The 20,308-nt window shown below is 40.4% G+C and overlaps 1 protein-coding gene across 2 annotated transcripts in view; it reads left to right on the plus strand.

The window, feature by feature from the left end:
- Positions 1-20,308, plus strand: part of LOC127578303 (protein O-mannosyl-transferase TMTC2-like) — a 149,020-nt gene that overhangs the window by 92,145 nt on the left and 36,567 nt on the right. Inside the window, exons 3-6 of one of the 2 annotated variants that reach the window (XM_052030173.1) lie at positions 270-1,092; positions 1,199-1,313; positions 11,397-11,482; positions 12,495-12,679. In XM_052030173.1, the coding sequence (XP_051886133.1) occupies positions 270-1,092; positions 1,199-1,313; positions 11,397-11,482; positions 12,495-12,679 (1,209 nt within the window). The remainder of the gene's footprint in view (positions 1-269; positions 1,093-1,198; positions 1,314-11,396; positions 11,483-12,494; positions 12,680-20,308) is intronic. The other variant, XM_052030174.1, reaches the window with a different exon arrangement.

The raw sequence follows: 20,308 nt of genomic DNA on the forward strand, positions 1-20,308 counted from the left end.
TCAGTTTTAAGGTCACCCAAAATTGATTTTCATGGAGCACAATGCAGTTTTATAACCAGGCACTGCAGTGCAGTATCAACTTAACTCTGGTTTCCTCCAACATCTGCATCTCTGCAGCTTAGTTCAGTAAGCTGTTTCAACATGAGCATAGGTTTTAGAGTTTGCTTGTGGATTCCTACCTCAGAGTGGCAAATATATGAATATTGCTTGAATCTTTCATTGATGTATTTTCTCTCCTAACTACATTATTTTTTTCTTTTCTCTTTTAGAGGCAGCTGGCTTCCCTTTTGATAAGATTGGGACTATTGGCTATCTGGGGTGCCACTTTACTAGGACTTCGCTTATACTGGATGGGTAACAAGCCACCAAGCTTCTCCAATTCTGATAACCCAGCAGCAGACTCAGACAGTCTGCTGACACGCACTTTGACGTTTCATTACTTGCCAGCAGCAAATCTCTGGCTCCTGCTGTGCCCTGACACTATGAGTTTTGATTGGTCAATGGACGCTGTGCCATTGATAAGAACGGTCGGTGATTGGAGGAACCTGCACACTTTAGCATTGTTTGTCGGATTGCTGCTCCTCATCCATACCAGCCTGAAGGGTTCTCCAAAAGACAGGGTTTGCAATGGGAAAACAGTGATGAATGGTAAACAGAATACAAATGGGCACAGCTGCCACTCAGCAATGGAGCATGGGAACAACGAACAGGGTTTTTATTTTGTACAACGAACTGACCATTTTTTAAAGAATGATTTAATTCAGGGACTACCAGCAGTTCAGAGCATATTAATTTTCTCTTTATCACTGCTAATAGTACCATTCCTGCCCGCTACTAATCTTTTCTTTTACGTTGGTTTTGTGATAGCAGAGCGAATCCTTTACATTCCAAGCATGGGATTCTGTTTACTAGTAACATTGGGCATAAGGACCCTTTCTCTCAGAATGAAGAAGAAAATCTTTAAGAGCTTGGTTTTATATGCAGCCGTTGCTTTAGTGATTTTATATGGGTCGAAAACCATATCAAGGAACAGAGACTGGCATGATGAGGAAATGTTATATAGATCAGGGATAAAGGTGAATCCAGCTAAAGGTAATCACATTTTGATATTAAAAAATGGATCTTGATGTTAAGATGAAGTGTCTCGTTTGAACAAATTCTAGCAACAACTTGAACAACTGCTTTCTTTTCCTGGCAGCGTGGGGTAACCTTGGGAATGTTCTGAAAAGCCAAGGGAAAGTTTTGGAAGCTGAAAAGGCCTATAGAAATGCCTTGTACTATCGCAGCAACATGGCTGATATGCTTTATAATTTGTAAGTATGCATGACTCAACAGCTGGCCTTTTTCCTAACCAGGTCAATTATAAAAGTTTCAATGAAAGGCACTATTGATCTATTTGTGTGACACAGATATTGTTTACTGGTACAATGAATCGCTGTAGCAGTGTTTAATTAATCCTGTTCCCCATCCTGCTCAGAAAGCAGCATTTCTTCATTACTTTCCTAAACAGAAACAAGTTTCAACCACATTAATAGCTTATTAAAATCTCAAATGTCGCTTAAGTTTTGCACACAGCACTTTTGCGGCTTAAGCTGCATTAAGAGCATTGGTACAATCTGTGAAAGTAAGTTTGCAGTGAGCAAAGAAAAAATGTATAGGAGATCCTTAATCCTTTTATCACGAGATGCATTCTGTAACAAACGCTCCTTAGTTAGGTGGGGATCTGTCACTAAGCATGTGCTCCTGCTGCAGTTGCTCAGTGTTCCTTGTTCTGTAATGATTCAGGCCAACATGTACCATGGGCTTCTCTTCAGGACAGCCAGGCAGAGTCTGTAAGAACTCAGTATATGTGCCAATGGTTGCCTGCAAATATGATCACATTTCACTTTGAGTGAATTAAAAAAAGTCCTGGAATTGTACAACACGTTAGTCAGCAACTGAGAAACCTCATGCCTCCTTGGCATAAAAAAACCTCCCTAATATTGATTTATGTGTTGCGCAATGTCAGCACCTCTTTCAAATCCATGTTCTCCTCCATTGGCTTCCTTAATGTGTTATATAAATACATAGAAAATAAATCTAAAACTGGTCATTTCATTAAATTCTGTTAGGGAAAATTTTTTTTCCAAGTCGTCTTCCATTTTCTGTTACGTCCATTCTATCTGCTTTTAATAATTATGTGGATGTGAACAGCAACAATCAATGAAATTATATTATAGTTTTTATAAGGACAAAATAAGCCGGTCTCTACTGGACAATATCAACTGTTAGGAATCACAATAAGGATTTGGTAGCATGACCAAGCAAGGTTGTGCTCTGAGTTTGAGCTACAGAGCAATGTGACATCTGAACTTATTTACTTTGGTTTTGTGTATTAAAACAGCCATAAGCCAAGATAACTGTATATGTCCTTGCTGAACCTAAGTATTCCATGCCAAGGAGCTGAAAATTCAAAATTTGTTTGTTATGTCTTCCATTAAAATTGCTTCTTTTCATCTGCCTGTGAGGTATTGGTCATGATCGGGGAACACAATGATTTGTCCAGTTGAAGGGTCTTGACCCAAAACGTCGACTATCCATTTCCTTCCGTAGATGCTGCCTGACCTGCTGAGTTGCTCCAGCTTTTTGTGTGTTGCTCACAATTCCAGCATCTGCAGTCTCTTGTGTCAGCACAGTGATTTAGACTGACCTACTTTCAGTAGGATGAGTGCTGGTGGATCGGAATACACCAGCACACATCCATAAGCTCAAGCATACTCACACATGCGCACACAGAAACACACTTGTATTCATTCACTCACTCAATTTTGTGAAGGTGTGCTCATGCACACACCACATGCATGCATATCCACGTACACACACACACGTTTTCATAGCTTGGGGGAGGATGTTTTTTCCTTGTTCCACTTTATCTGTTTCTGCCTCTCCTCACTTTTTTCCCATTGTAATAGGGTATATTCCCCTGAACCATGATCTCCTCTGCCCCATCCATACCTAGTTTTTGTTATTGCTCCCTCATTCATCAGCACCTCAAGGAGGTGGCCACTCATCTCATCTGAGTTTTCTGATCTCTCTCCTGGTCTCTTATCTCCGCATGATACAAACTATAAATCTCCCCATGTACCACCATAACCTATGACAGGACTCATGGAAAACTTATTTTCCTGGATTATCTAACTACAAGCCCATCTGCCTTTGAGCTTAAAATGGATCCAAGCAATTCGGGTCAATTAGAAGTATATGACTTTCAATATTTGCACTGCCATAGCAACAGTACTATTTGCTCCTGGATATCAGTTTGAAGATATTAATCATTTGTAGCCCTTTGCACTGACTGTATACTTAAAATACTTTGGCTTTTCACAGTTTGTTCTATAAATTATATCAGGAATGTTCTCAGATCTACAGAATCCTAGAATTAAAATTAATCTGTCTCCACTCAAACCATATTATAATCTCAAAAGAGAATGCATGTCATTTGTAATTTTTCCAGTATTATGTATTTTGTGGGCATTGTTGATCCTTGGTGTAAATTGTAGGTTTTCAACTATGATGAGAAGAAATGTGAATAAACGAATGTGCATTTAAACCATGTAAAATAAAAACAGTCGTGCAGGGCATAATTACTGTTAGCTTCCTAAAGGAATTGGAATTATCTATTAGTTGTGTGGAGCTGCTTAAATGACATCATCTTCTATTTATGAATTGTGGAAACTCATAACAGATTATATTTCTTTAAAAACAAATCTAGATATTGTATTGTACCCTTGGTGAATGAAGACAGGATTAATACCAAGAAACTACAGCAAAATTGCATGAGAAACTGCTGTTTGTAGATTAAGAGCTCCCGCCAACTCCCATCATTATAAAATGCAGCTTGATTAGTGTTTCAAATCATGGATAGAATTAACCAGGTACTTAATCACAACATTATTAAATTGAACTATTGACACGTCATTAACTTTATTTGCGCTATACTTTTGTTCCCTGGTAAATTAGTGATATGGTTACTGCATTCCAATGAAATTTAATTAATGGAATAATTAAAGTATGGAGAAATTACAGAGTTTACAGCAGTGACTTACTGGTTCAATAAACCTCCTCCCATTCTACTTAAGCTGATTCAATTTTTTTTCTCCTGTATTTGTCTAACTGCCCCTTAAGTACATCCATGTTATTTGCCCCAACTATTTCAGGAAGTAGCAAGTTTCATATTTTGACTACTTACTCACATTAACAGTTAATTGCTGTATTAATTATTGAAGCCAAGTTAAGTTGCAGTGATAGCACCTTGCTGCAATGTTCTATGGAACAAATCATTTCTTTAAATACCTATTCAGAAATTTGTAGTTACCATTATTGCATTTTTATTATAATTAGTGCAGTAACACATCTTTCTGTTTTGAATGATAAATGAACAATAAATAATGTATTATCATGTTGAAATAGTGTTGCTGTGGAAAAGCTCTGAACACAAATTTGAGTAATCCTTGTACTGATTTTCTGATGTTTACAGTATATTATATCAGCAGTCAATAAGATGTGAGGGTTGCTGAAGTAATTAGAGGACACAGTCCTGACTTACAGTAACTTTACATACCAGAATTGCAGACTCTCCTGCCTGGAGGCGCCTCCCCTGCTTGTCAACAGTGATAATAAATACATCTGATAATAATACATCTCATCCCTCTGACCATGAACATTGGCATCTTGCTCCAAGAATCCATATAACCTATATAATCAGATGAAAGGCCTGAACCTGAAATGTCAACTGTTCATTTCCCTCCATAGATGCTGCCTGACCTGATGAGTTCCTCCCAGTTCTTTCTGTGTGATGACCATTCTTTACCATTACTTTGAAGAGTCAGTTCTGTTCTTTGTGTATAAACACGTCTCACCCTGTTGATTTTAGGGATTTGCATCTGTGCCTGTGAACACTTTTCCCACCATCTATAGACTCTGCTTTCCTTTCTGGCTTTGGTTAGCCATTCTTGACTCTACAAGTTCTCAATTCTCTTTTTGAAATCTTATCAATTTGTGGACCTCTTGAAGTCAGTAGATATTAATGAGGTTATTAGTTTCCTACCCATACATGCTCAAATATCAAGTTATGAGCGATATATTCATAGACATGTCATGCTATAGGCTTCATAATGTTGAACAGTTATAGATCATCCTAAAGGTTAATCACTAGGTTGATTCCTAGGTCACCTCCAAATTCCAAGGTTTGATGTATGATGAAAGGTTGAGCCTGCACTCAGTGGAGTTTCGAAGAATGAGATTCTGGGGAGATTGACACAATGGATGCTAAGAGGATATTTCTCCTATAGGGGTTATCTAGAACTAGAGGGCATAGTTTCAGAATAAGGCATCATCTGTTTAAGATGGAAGTGAGGAGGATTTTCTTTTCTCAGAAGTTAAGACTCTTTGGAATTGAATATATTTGTGGTGAAATTTGCCAGACAGAGAAACAAAGGACTGCAGCTGCTGGAATCTAGATGAAAAACACTATGATGCCGGAGGAACTCAGCAGGTCAGGCAGCATTCATGGAGAAAAGCAGGCAGTCAATGTTTCAGGTCAGGACTCTTCTTCAGGACTGAAGATAGGAAAAAGGGAAGCCCAATATATAGGAGGGGAAAGCAGAGCAGTGATAGGTGGACAAAAGAGGGGAGGCGGGGTGGGCACAAGGTGGTGATAAGTAGATGCAGGCAAGAGACAGTGATAGGCAGGTACGGGGGAGGTGGGGAGAGCAGACCCACCGAGGGATGGGGGCGGGGGCAGTGGAAAGTTCCCGGGGTGGGAGCGGGATGGGTCGAGAGGGAGGAGTGAACTAGAGAATTGTGGAGAGAGCGGTCCCTGCGAAAGGCAGAAAGGGGTGGGGAGGGGAAGGTATGTTTGCTAGTGGGGTCCCGTTGGAGATGGCGGAAGTGGCAGAGAATGATGTGTTGGGTACGTAGGCTGGTGGGATGAAATGTGAGGACAAGGGGGATCCGATCCCTGTTGGGCCTGGGAAGGGTGGGGGTGAGACCGGAGGTGCGGGAAATGGCAGAGATGCAGGTGCGAGCTCTCTCGACCACAGTCGGAGGGGAAGTCAGACCCATCCCCTGGTGGATCTGGTCTCCCCACCTCCCCCACACCTGCTTATCACTATCTCTTACCTGCATCTACCTATCACCACCCTGTGCCCACCCCGCCTCCCCTCTTTTGTCCACCTATCACTGCTCTGCTTTTCCCTCCTATATATTGGGCTTCCCCTTTTCCGATCTTCTGTCCTGAGGAAGGGTCCTGACCCGAAATGTTGACTGTCTGCTTTTTTCCACAGATGCTGCAAGATTGCCAGACATTTGAGTGTCAAGGGGTATGGGGAGGCAGCAGGAAAGTCATGTAGATCTGAGTCTAGAGCAACCATAATCATGGTGGAGCAGGCTCAAGGGACAGATTGGCCTAGTCCTACTCCTGTTTCTGACGTTTTACTTATAAGTATAGTCACAACAGCCCATGGGCTTCAGTCTAATGCATGTAGATATTCCAAGAAGTTCCTTGCTCATATTAAAGTGTAATTAGTACAATGTAAAGGCATTTTTGCAGAAGCCAAACTAACCTTTGTGCCACTGTAAACATTGAAACTGCAATACACAAATCCCACCACACTAAATACTGTTGAACTCTGAATATAGTGATGGTTTAATGTGACAACAATCAGCTCATGTTCACTTCTGTTCTATAAACTGTTTCCCTTGGTGAATATGTGACAAAACTCAAAATATATGTCAGCACTTTTATTAAGAAAATATACAAACTCACCTCCATATGTTGTGCATTGGCATTTTTTTTCATATACAGCAACATCTTTCATTTACAGAGTACCATTAATGCATCAAAAATGTTCCAATGTACCTTACGGGAGCAGTATCAAAATGAAGACAATTGGTGGCAACATACATTAATAGTTATTAGGATAGCTGACATCATTTAAGGACCATCTTACAGTAGGAAAGGGACTTGTTAATTTATTCATGGGATGGTGTTGCCATTGGCAATGTTGTCATTTGTTGTCTGTACCAAATTGTCCCTTAATTTAGGAGGCAGTTAAGACTCAACAGCATTAGTGAGTCCAGGGTCACATGTAGGCCAGACCAGGTGAGGATGGCAGATTAACTGAAGAACGTTAGTGAACCAGTGAAGTGTGGTCGTTTCATGCCTACTGGTACTGAGACTAGATTTTTAAAATTTCAGGTTTAGTTTAATTACTTCAGTTTAAATTCTCTAATTACCAAAATGAGATTGACTTCAAAGTTGGGACTCTGAAATCATGGTCCAGTAGGTTAACCATTTTGCTAACATACCTCCAGTATAGTAGGAAGGTTGAGAGATTTTAGGAAGGAGCTCTGGACACCAGCAGCTGAAGGAATGGCTGTCAGTGGTGGACTGATTAAATACATGAATGCGCAAGAGTACATTAAGGGAACACATATATTTCAGGAGGTTATAAGGTGGAAAGAGACAAAATCAAGAAATAATTTTAAAGGAAATTAAGAACAACTTAAATATTGAAGTATAGCTTGACCGGGAACCTGGTTAGGTAAACAAACTCAATATGAACTAGACTTCAGCAAGTTAGCGAACAATTTCATTGGGAAACTTTCAATAACGTGATAAAGAGATTCAGACCTAATTTTGATTTAAATACATTTTGATGAAAAAAAGTAAAGAAAACTTTATATAACACATTATTGTAGCTTTCTGACATGTTCTTATTTTGTGAAATGGATTACTTTTAACCAAAATGCAAATACCAATGAATAATCCAACATTACATGTTGATGAACAAGTAGTCTTAGGAACAATAAGACTGATTCATGTTCCTTTTCTAATAATACCATGACCATGATTTTTTTTATTAACATACTGAATAGCACTGAAATAGAGGGAAAGGGCCTTAGTTTAATATCTTATCCAAATGGCAACATCTTGGACGGTGCAGAGTTCCCTTTGTTCTTCATGTAGTATCAGTCTAGATTGTTCTATTATCATGGAATTGTCCTTGAAGAGACTTCAAGAACCTTTCACAATAAGTAAGTTTTTATTTATTTTAAAGATTTTAGTGGGACTTCTCTGACTCGCTGTTACTACATCATCTCCCTACCCCCATCCTGCCAGGAATTAGGAGCAGCTCTGCCAGTGTGTTTCCTTTAAACAGATGCTTCACAAAATCACTGATAAGCCTTCCATTAATAGTCAGTCATGACCACTATCCTCACTTAGGTTTAGACTGGAGTGTAATATGGAGATAAATAGAGGGTCTGCTGCTAGTGCAGTGGTCAAATTACTTAAGTAGTTGTCCAGAGGGCTAGACTAAAAATCCACAGACCTGAGTTCAATTACCACTGTGGCAACTTAACATTTCAGTCAATAATTTGGAACTTAAAAAAGGAAACTGCAGTTAGTCTCAGTAACGATGACTATAAAACAGTTGGATTGTTGTAAGAACCCATCTGCTGTCCTTACCTGGTCCCTATTTGACTTCAGACCTACCGATAAGGACAGCTAAAGATGAGCAATAAATGCAAGCCGTGCCTGAGATGTCTAGATGGAAATGAATGAAGGAAAAATCCGAAACTCCATTCCCAAATGAACTTTATCAAGCTCTAATTGTGAAGCATCACCAGGTGTCACAGTGGCTCAGCTAGTGGAGCTGCTTCCTCACACAGTCAGTGACCCGGGTTCACTCCTGACCTCGTGTGCTGTCTGTGTGCAGTCACTGTGACATTACTGACTTTCCTCCAAATGCTCTGGTTTCCTCCCACATCCCCAATGCATGATGGTTTGTAGGTTAATTGTCCATTTTAAATTGCCCCTCGTGGGTGGGTGGGTGGGTGCTAGAATTGATGGGAACATGGGGACCGTAGGTTACAGGGGAAATTAGTGGGAGAATAGGATTGCTCTGCAAGCCCGCATAGACTCGATGGGTTGAATGGCCTTCTGTGTTGTAAGGGAATATAGAGGTACTATGGTTGGCTATTTGCAAACGATGCTCTCAGGCATCCAGGGTTATGATCAGACGTGTCACCTTGTAGCAACTTTGTCCCCAGAAGAATGTGCTTATCTCTCCCCTGCCCGCAAGGGAAAAGAGTCACTTGTTAACATATAGATAACTAAAATGTATGGGCTTGACCCTGCACCAGGAAAGCAGCAGACATCTGGAACTCCTGATGCCATCTTGAAGCAGCACAACTAATTACGCTGCCTGACCTGCTCAGCATTTCAGCATTTTCCGTTTTTATTTCGGATTCCCAACATCTGCAGCTTAAAATCAGAGTACATTCCTACCATTCTCCTGAGCACAATGTGAGCAGATACTACAATGTTCATATTGTTATTCTGTCAAATAAAGGTGCAGACTTCCAGCAGCACCTGTTCTTGGTCCTTCAAGGCAACCATGGTGGAAACAAAAAGCAAAATAAAAGCCTCATTAATGCTTGGAATCTGAAATAAAATCAGGAACATCACTGGAAACGTTCAGTACATCAGTCAGGTCAAAACAGGCAAGCTGACATTTCTGAAATGTACTCCTTATCACAACCGGAATCAGTGTAGATTGGTCCCTGTGTGCATGAGCATGTGTTCTTTCAACCAATGTCTCTTATGGTTGATAAGAACATACAGTACAGCAAGAGAAGGCAGCATGGCCCCTCAAGCCTGCTCAGTCATTCAATAAAACTGTGGCTGATCAAGCTGTTGGTCTCTAGTTTCTTGTCTCATCCCCAGAGTCCTTGATTTCCCTTATAGATCTGTCATATCTGTTTCTCCATCAGCTGGGAGATGGACATTCCATCTCAAGAATAAACAAGTGGACTTCAGCTCTCCTGATGTTAAATTTGTCCAGTCCAAACACCAGTTAGTCTTGGTTGTTGGCATTTGTTTAGGTCCTTGTGGTGACTTTGACAAAGAGCACAAGGAGCAAATGCTGTGTGTTACTCAATGACAGGATGGTGCAAGCTGAAAGTTTACTTCCAGCAACTGTTTCCCATTTTTGCTGCAAATCCACTTGACAGCTTGATTCCGGAGCTTGCATTTGAGCAAGAGGAAGCCCTGCTGTTCCATACATAGTTGAACTTGAACTTTGTGCAATTAAAGTAATGTGTCGTTCATTGTATATTGTAGTACAAGTTGCAAGAAACTATAAGAAAATGGTTTAGTGTTCCTTTGTATCAGTATTGACTGTGTTGTAAACAAGACTACTATAGAAGGATGTAGAAAGATACTTGCAAAATAAATAAAAATTTAAAAATATCCAGCTATTTAAATCTGTAGGAAGGACTTCTATTTCCCTTGAATGGAAATCTTTCCTGAATGGCATCCTTGTAGTGCCCATTAGAAGATATGTTATAGAATGGCAGGCCATTCAGAAACGATGTTGCATTGAGTGTAAGGATGGCCTGAATAATTCTTCACTAAGAAAGCAGAAGTAATTTGTATCTGTGATTTATTTTTTCCTCATTATTTTTCTGACCCCCAAGAGACTCCAACAAAATAAGGCCTGCCAGCCCACTTCTTGGCATATTCATTCCCATTGATGATGCCTGGTTTCTGCCTGTTAAATGTGCATGGAGTCTCAACAATGTCCTAAGACCAGAACCTCTGAATCTCAATGGAAGCTTCTGCCTGCTTCGATCAGGATCCCAAGTTGCCCAAAGTGCACCTGCTAAAATGATATCTTGGGGCTAGCAGAAATGGGAGAGCCTGACAATGTTTTTATACTCACTTCCCTGAGAATCTTATCTGGCAAAGGGATTGGTGAATCAAACTGAGGCTACATGATAGTTCTGTGCTTATCTCCAATACTTGCCCTATCATCCAGAGGCAACCTTGAAGTGATTCTTCAAAAATCTTAAGTACATTTACCACATGATGCCTAATATCTTTTTTTAAAAAAAGGAAAGAATCATATAAAGAAATGTTGGGGGGGTGGGGTGGGTGCAGGCAAATTTCAAGTAAAGTGAACCAATTGTCTGAGGCCTGTGCCTTTTAAGACAGAACACAGTCATAAGACTTTGGGGATCATTGATCAGAAGCATCATTTATCATGGTGGGTGGATGGAAGAGGGACAATCCAGAGGCAGGAGAAGAATATGCTATCCAAACTCTCTCGAGGAAAATCATTTCAGATGTAACCAGGAACTGTGTTTCTGTTGTTGAAGTTCAGAACCCAGTTGGGAGAAAAATAGGAAACGCTGCTGTCATCCATTTTGAATATTTGCCATCCTTGCACCTGTTATGCAATTTGTGTCTTTAATCCTGCCTTTCTCCAGGTGACATGCTCCTTGTTTCAGCATTCTTTTCAGTAATGTCTTGGTCTTTGGAGTGAATACTTTGCATTTTTTTTAAATATCAGAGGGCTGCTCTTACAAGAAAATGACCGGTTCACAGAGGCCCTACAGTACTATAAATTGGCCATTGGTAGCAGACCCACCCTGGCATGTGAGTAACCACTTAACTTTGTTGAAAACATTAAATAGCTCTTTGCTTTTCAAAATAGCTAATTAGTTATACATTTTTTTCATTTGAAGTAAGGCACTGCTCTCCGGATTTGGGGTACTAATTTAAAACAAACCAAATGTGAGTTGGTCAACGCTGAACCAATTAAAGTGTCAATCAGTTAAAGTGGTAATTTATGGCTATTTCTTTTTGCAGTAATAGTGATGAAAACTTGATTTCATAACAGTGATGAAAGACTGATTACACTCCAGTCTCTGCTCAATTAGCAAAAAATGTTTTTTTGTTGCCAATTATTTTATTTATTTGAAAATAGTTCTGGTGCATTGATGTTTGATTCTTCCATATGTTTCTGCTCAAAACTCCAGACTGAAGTCAAAATGACAAGGGTCAGGCACAGACTACTCCTAATTGGGTAGCTGTATTTATTTTGAAATTTGCATTTCATCTGATATTGCAATGGCATTGTGCATCAATGGGTTTTGCCTTAAAATAGAAGGGCATGGATTTACCCTCCCTATCAGTTGCAAAGAGTTCCTGGTTTATCCATAGATGCAAAACAGCCAAGGATTTCCATCGAAAGACAATAAGTATATTTGGCTAAATCCAGGGACAGGTTACTCGTCTGTAGTGTTTGAGAAATACTGGTTGGCAAATGTAAATAAGCAAGAGTATCAAATGCATGTGAATTATCAAAAACACAGTTTATGTAAGAGTTGTTAGCTACGTCAAATGATTTGTCTTGCAAATTCTCTGCCATTATATCTCAGTTGTTTAATTGTAATGTATGACTGCTTCAACAATGGGGCCATTATTTTTGTATTTGATATGCACATTAACTTACTTGTAGTCCACAGCATCCTTTTCAATGGTTAACTGTGGAAATTTCAGACTTCTGTGACAAATGACACTGTAATACGTGGAAAAAGGGAACATATCCCTTGTGCTTAATTAACATTTCTGGCAGTTGTTTATTCTTTCTTCTTTTTTTTTGCAGCTGCCTACTTGAACACTGGGATTATTTTAATGAACCAGGGCAGGTTAGAAGAAGCAAAGAGAACTTTTGTTATTTGTGCTGACATTTCAGATGAAAACCTCAAAGATCCTCACACTCACAGGAGTTCAGTAACGAGCTGCTTATACAACTTAGGCAAACTTCTGCATGAACAAGGACAACATGAGGTAGGAGCAGAGTAAGAAGCACAACTGTGAGTGTGCAAGTAACATTGGAGTAGTTCAGTCATTGGAGCCAACCTAACCATTCAAGCAGATCATGACCAGAGATTCTTTAGCAAGTTAAATGTGTGGTGTGTCACAATTAACAAATGTTTTCATGAGGGTTTACCGCTGTTCTTGAAGCCCAACATGTGTGCAACGTAACAGGGCTTGCATGTTTAGCAAGCTCAAAGATCTTTCCTCCACTGATATGCAACGGTGGAGCATGTGGGGAAAAATTGAGGTCATGGGTTTGGATCACAGGCTATGGTGGAGAAGGAACGGTTGGGAAGGATGAATCAGGATATCTGTCGGGTGGGGGGGATTGGGAACTCAAGGATAGGATTTGGACGTAGGAGGAAGGGTTGATCATGATTGGTTGTTGGTGGGAGGACTGGTGAGGGTTATGATCAACCTCTGTCAGGGTTGCATTAGGAAAGTGGGGGTGGGGATCACAGCTGAGGTAGGGGTGACAGGGCCTGAAGGAGACCTGGTATCAGGGCTTGTTTTTTTTACCTGAAATGAAGCCACCTGAAGCTGGTTCCCAGTGCCGCTCTCCAGGGATTTTTTTGTTAAATTCTGACAAAACAGACCACGTATGAAAAGCTGCTTCTGCAAGAGTAGTTCATGGTGTCTGCAGCCGTGCACGTGTGAGCATTGAGATACAGTTTGCACACTATTGATGCCACTGAGCATGACTGGTTCTCTGCCCCTCTGTACGTTAGCATGTCCTCACGAGGAGGCTCTTTAAGGAAAACCACAGTCACCATCTGATTTGGGTTATTGATGGCATCTTTTTTCTTAGAAATTCAATCTCATCAAGCTGACTTGGAAATGCATCGCTGTTCCTTCACCGTCACTGGGTCAAAATCCTGGAACTCCCTCATTTTTGGGCATACCCACACCTCAAGGACTACAGCAGTTCAAGAAGGCAGCTCACCACCACCTTCTTAATGGCAACTAAGGATGAGCAGTTAAATGCTGGCTCAACCTGTGAAGCCCACATCCCTTGAATGAAGATAAACATGAAATAATGCAGCACATTTGAACGTTGTGTAATGCAATGAAATTCCTATGGCCTTGGCTGCTCTAATTCTTACCTTCATGTACCTGGCTTGGTTCTGCAGTCTGTCAATCTTTGTGTAACAAATTTAAAAATATTAGAAAAAGCCATTCATTAGAAAGAAAAATAAGCCTTTTAAAAAAGGCTGATTGAGGGAACAGACTCAAAGAATGTCTACCACCTTTATCCTTTCTCATTCATTCAGTCCATCTTTTCTTCATCTTCACTGCATCTAAACCCTGGAAGTCCCTGGCGAACAGCACTTTGAATACTTTCACTAGACACACTGTAGCGTTCAAGAAGGCTGTTCATTACCCCCTTCTCATGGGCAATTAGGAATAAGCAATAAATACTCATCTTGCTAATGGCATTGTTGTCCCATCAATGAATAAAAAAATAATTGAGCATGGTTATCTGTGGTAGCTGGTAGAGTTTATTATTAAAGAAAAAACTGAAATATTTATTGATCTGTGGATTTAAAATCTTTCACTTACACCAGTGATAAATGGTATTTAAGGGAAACCTCATGAAACACATTATGTTTCCTGAGCAATGTTAAATATTTATTCTATTTTTTGGCCTGGAATGAGTTGAATACGGAGAGCAAAATTCAAGGCAAAGGGTGGAATATATACATATTGGAGCTTGACAGCTGGGGGCTACAGGCCTGTTGTTAACGTGTGTACCACTGGCTTGTGTTCGAAGTACAAGGGATGAGATATTGCTTCTGGCAGCCAACTTTCTGTGTGGTACAGCGGTCATCTCTCTGTAGAAATAAAGAAAATATATCAGTCATTAGCTGATGAAGACGGTGTTAATGTGGTGAGGATCTTAAAATGGTTGGCATTACTGTGGATTTGATGGTGATAGAATGAATTCCTCATGTGTTCAGGGTAACCAGTCTACTTGGAACGTGGATGTCTCAAATACTCGTGAGACCAAAAAGGGAGAAAGGCAGATAATTATGCCTTAAAACACAACATAAAATTCATAATCAATTTCTCACATCCTTTAATAAAATGAATGCACAAAAGGCTTTTACTGTACATTGACTAGGCTTTGTATAGCAACTGTGGTTAACAGCCAGTGGTATAACCTGCCTTGCACTACTCTGAAGCCATCATAAAATCAGCAAAGGAAGCCATGAGGCCCAGTGAACCCATGTTTGCTTCTGTCTTCTTCCTATGCAGTTCCTTGGGGCCATAGATGAATTGTTTCCATTCCATTTTTGAGCCTTCTAAGGTGGCTCATATGGTCAATTTGGGGTCTGTTGACTTTGCTACAAGTGAGGCAGATAATTACCGTAGAAATGTAGAAGTTAAGAGCAGGAATTGGCTTTTCAGCCTACACCACCATTCAATATGATCATGGCTGATCATCCAAATTCAGTACCTTGTTCCTGCATTCTCTCCATATCCCTTGATTCCTTTAGCCCTAAGCACTCTTGCTAACTCATTCTTGAATATATTTAATGAAGTGGCTTCAATTACCTTCTGCAGTAGAGAATTCCACAATTCCACAAATGTCTCCTCATTTCAGTCCTGAATGGCTTACCCCTTATCCTTAGGCTGTGACCCCTGGCTGAGGTTGTTCCCCCCCCCATTGGGAACATCTTTCCTGCATTTTGCCTGTTCAGTTAAGCAATAGTCCCAATCTCTCTCCTACGTCTGACCTGCCATCTCATGAATCTTTGCTGCACTTCCACAATTGCAAGTACATCCTTCCTCAGATAAGGAGACTGATGTTGCTCACATACTCAAGGTGTAGTCTCAACAAGGCCCTGTACAATTACGATAATACATCCCTGCTCCTGTATTCAATTCCTTTTGCTTGAAGGTCAACACTTTGTCTTCTTTAATTCCTGCAATATCTGTGCACTTATTTTCATCAACTGGAGCACAAGGACACTCAGGTGTCATTGTACCCTCCCTTTCCTAATCTCTTACCATTCAAATAATAACCTGCCTTTCTATTTTTGCCACCAAAGTGAATAACTTCATGTTTATCCATTATGTAGTGCAACTGCCATGCATTTTCCCACTCACTCAACCAGTTCAAATCATTCTGGAGCCTCTCTGCATCTTCTTCACAGCTCACTCTCCAACCTAGCTTTATGTTATCTGCTGACTTGGATATGTTACATTTCATTCCTTAATTGAAATATTAATGTATATTGGAATATCTTGGATCAAGCACTAAACCCTGCAGTACCTCACGAGTTACTGCCTGCCACTTGGAAAAGGATCTGTTTATTTCCTACTCTGTGTTTCCTGTATGCCAACCAGCTCTCGATCCATGATGTTGATATTACCCTCAATCCCGTGAGCTTTCACTTTGTAATAGTCTCTGACATGGGACCTTGTTGAAAGCCTTTTGTGGCAAGGATGGATGGTTTTGTTCGCGGGGGTCTATACTCTTTCTGCAGTTTCACATGACTTCTGCATGTTCCCATTGAAGAGACTTAAGGCGCTCAGTTCCTTCAGATGTTTTCTTCTCATTTTGAGTAGTGATGGGCTAGGGAGTTTGATGAATTAATGAGTACATTACTTTTTTTCAAGGAGGCTTTGAGAACCCCCTTGAATTATTTCTTCTGTTCTTTTTGTAATCTCTTGCTGTGATAGAGTTTGAAGTAGAATGCCTGCTTTGGGAGTCTGGTGTTGAGTATGTGAACAATCAGGCCTCTGATCAGAGCTGAATGAGTAACTTGGCACTGTGGATGTTGTCTGAGACAGGATGCTGACATTGTTACTCTTGTTGGAGCATTTGCAGGAACAGCATTGCTTGTATCTCTCCAATGTTCTGAGGTGTCTGCAGAAGGTAGTCCATGTTTCTGAAGTGTCTAGGAGGGCTAGGATTAATGCTGCTCAGTAGACCATGAGCTTTGAGCCAGATCTGAAGTCCTAATCTTCCAACACTCTTCTGAGAGCCAAAGACTGTGCTGGTCCAATGGAAGTGGTGGTGAATTGTGTCATTGCCCTTGTGGGATATGGAAAGTGATCCATGTTTTCCAGTGTCTAATTGTGGATCTTTATTGTCAGGGGATGGTGTTGTGCGGCAGAATCAGGTTAGCAGAAATCCTTTGTCTTACTGATGTTGATGTGAGGCCTATTCTCTCATATGCTTCGGTGAACAAGTCAATGTTGACTTGGAGTTCAGCTCTGAGTGTGCATGTGAACAAGCATCATCTGCATAATGCATTTCAATGACTGAAATCGGAGTGATCGTGGTTCTGGAGTGGAGGTAATAAGGTTCAACAGTTTTCTATTAGTCCTGTAGATTAGCTCCCCTCCACGGAAGAGCTTGTTGAGGGTGAGGTCTTATGTGTAATGAGGAAGATCAAGAAGCATACTGGTAGTGACAACAACAGTGTTGAGCCAATCTGTGTTGGATTGGATCAGCAGAGGACCCATTGGTTAGAATCATGCCTTGCTATCATTGTGTAACAGATGCAGAATGCAGATGAATTTCTGAGACAACTACATTTGAGGAGGATTCCTCCAAAATCCTTTGGGGTGATGAAGTTGAAGGCTTTTGTGTGATCAACAAAGGCTCAGCCCATGTCATTTCCTTGGAGACCAACCCTGTAATCCCTTACTCTTTCTTGCAAATTATTTTACCTTTGAAAGCCCCTGAAGACTCTGTTTTACCATTTTTGCAAATTATGTGTTTCCAGGTTATAACCACTCCCTGTGTAAAATCATTTCCATCACATTTCCTCAGTATTGTTTGTCCGTCACTTTAAATCTGTGTCCCTTGATCTGTAAGCCACCCACTGATGGGAAACAGCTCCTCCTTACCCTATCTGCATTCATCAAGGCCTCGCACACCTCTAGAAAATTTCCTCTCAAACTTCTTTACTCATGAGAGAACAACCTTAACTACTCCATTCAGCTGAAATTCCTCATCTCTGGAACCATTGTAGTGAGTAGCTGCGGCTATTTTCTCTCATGTGCAATGTGGTGTCTGCCTCTCATCTTCAGCAGGATCCTATTCTAAACAAGCTCTCAAATTTATCTGAATAATCCCGCAAAGATATCTTTAAACAATTCATCACAAATAAATACACCACTGTGCTCTCCTGAGTCTTTTCAGTTTAAGGGACAATGGATGAGATTGCAGTGTGCCTGCTGAATGTACCACAAAATAACCTCTAAACTAAGAAGTAATTCATGAGTGGGTGAATGAAAAGAGAGAAAGAGTTAATCACAAAAATTGTGTTTATCAATGTGAAAGGGCTATTTTTGCATATTTCACAAAAGCACATCATGAAGAAGGAGGCAATTTGTCCTACAGGTCCTGTGCTGTTTCTGTTTCTTTTGAGAGGGCAATCATGCATAGCCCCATAGCCCAGCTTTTTGCTGCAACCATCTAAATTCCACAATTACATGACTGTCTCTATTTCAAATTTTTTTAATGAAATAGGCTTCCACCACCTTGTCAGGTAGAGCATTTTGATCCACACAGCACCCAGAATGAAATCTTTTCTCCTCAGCTCCCCTCCAGATATTTTTGCCATTTGCTTTATACCTACTGTCTCTTAATATTCATTTTTGTGGCCTGGGCATCACTTGCTGGGACAGCATTTATTGCCCATTCTGAATTGTCCTTGGTAGGTGAGCCATCTTCTTGCACCACTATGGTCTTTCTGGTGAATGTACTCCTGAGGGCAGATGGAGAGGGAATTCCAGGATATGTAACCCAGCAGTGATGAAGGACTGCTGGTATGATGTCTGGATGATGGGTGGTGGTGGTGTTTCCCAGGCACTTGCAGCTCTTGTTCTTCTTGGTGAAAAGGTTTGGGAGCTGCTGTTAGAGTAGCCTGGCTAGAAGCTACATTGCATTGGTAGATGGTGCACACTGTAGCTAGTGTATGCCAGTGCTGGAGGGAATGAATGGATGGAGTTAATCAAGTGGGTTGCTTTATCCTGGATGGAATTGACCTCTGATTGTTGGGCCACTTGTCATTTTCCTTAACTTTTCCATCAAATGATCACTTTCTGTTTTAGATCACTACCGAATCTTCTCTGAGAACAGGCTTAATTTTCTAATCTTTTGACATAACCAAAATCCCTCATCCCTAGTAGGTCCTACCACACATAATCTACACCATCTTTAATTGTTTACATCTTCCCTCAAGTGTCATGCCCAGAATTGTCCATATTACTTCTGTTTGGGGGCCACTGATTTATAAAGTTCCAGTATCAGCTCCTCAATCTGTAAACACAGTCAAAGAACATACAAGCAAAGTACCCCATATATTTTTACTCGCCTTGTTAGCTTGGTCTTGCCAGCATTTTGTTTTGTCTTGTTTTACACAACATGAACATTTCTCTGCTTAAGGCACTCAAAGGGCCTGTCATTTATATTGTACCATATTTCCATAACTTCAACGGAAAGGATGTGTAATGTTGGGTCATCAATTAATACTTCTTTCCATATCCTGTCAAAATGTAAAACTTACCCTTATGTAGGATGTTGTTTGGTTGGGTTCATAAATTGTCTCATTCTACGACAGATTTAAAGTATACTGAATATGATGAAAGTCAACTTGTATTGATACGAAAGTAGAAACCTCTTTGATGGATGTTCTACTGGGTGTAAATTCACAACGTCTCTCTAAATATGGCAATGATTCTGCCCTTGGAACCAACATCAAGGGATTAATTTTCGCAGCTTCCTTTACTGACATCTACCTCTTTGCTGATTCTTAAAAAAAAACTTTTTTCAAAGACTGGCAGAAATTAAGGAAATGTGTCAACACCAAGATGTTAGCTATCTCCTGTACGACCACAGATTGCTCATGAATCAGCTGTTGTTTAGGACTGTGGAAAACCACTGACTTCCTTTATAGACTTGTTGGCTTATACCTTCAGTAATGGTCAATCTACTGTGGTGGTGTCTGGAAAAACAACTCCTTTCAAACTCACATATTAAAGTAATTTATGTTAAATGTTTAATAAGGTCAGTGGTGGCTCTGTGGACTGTACTCTCACTTCTGAGTCAGAAGATTCAAGTCCAGCTCCTGCTATTTGAGCACAAACATCTAGGATGACACACCAGTGTAACACCAGGGGAGTCCAACTCTCCTGGGGGTGCTGTTATTTTTGGATGCAACTGAATTTTCTTTCAAAAGGTTGCAAAAGTTTCCATGGCCTGGTTTGAAATGCAAAGTAGTTACCACCAGTGTCTGGACCAGTATTTATCCCTGAACCAAACCTGACATCACATTGCTGTGGGAGCTCACTGGACACAAGTTAGCCACGATATTTTCTATATTACATTTATGTATGCAGTTCAAAAGTCCTTCACTGGGTGGAAAGCATTTTGGGATGTTCTAGAACATAGAACAGTACAGCACAGGAACAGGCCCTTGAGCCCATGATGTCTGTGCCAACCATGACACCAGTCTAAACTAATCCCTCTGCCTGTACGAGGTCCTTATGCCTTTATTTCCTCCCTGTTCATGTGTCTGTCTAAATGCTTCTTAAAACTAATCTCTTTAGTATTCGATATTTCCACCCTGGGAAAAAGAC

This window comes from Pristis pectinata, chromosome 15, assembly GCF_009764475.1.
Source record: "Pristis pectinata isolate sPriPec2 chromosome 15, sPriPec2.1.pri, whole genome shotgun sequence".
Lineage (NCBI taxonomy): Eukaryota > Metazoa > Chordata > Chondrichthyes > Rhinopristiformes > Pristidae > Pristis > Pristis pectinata.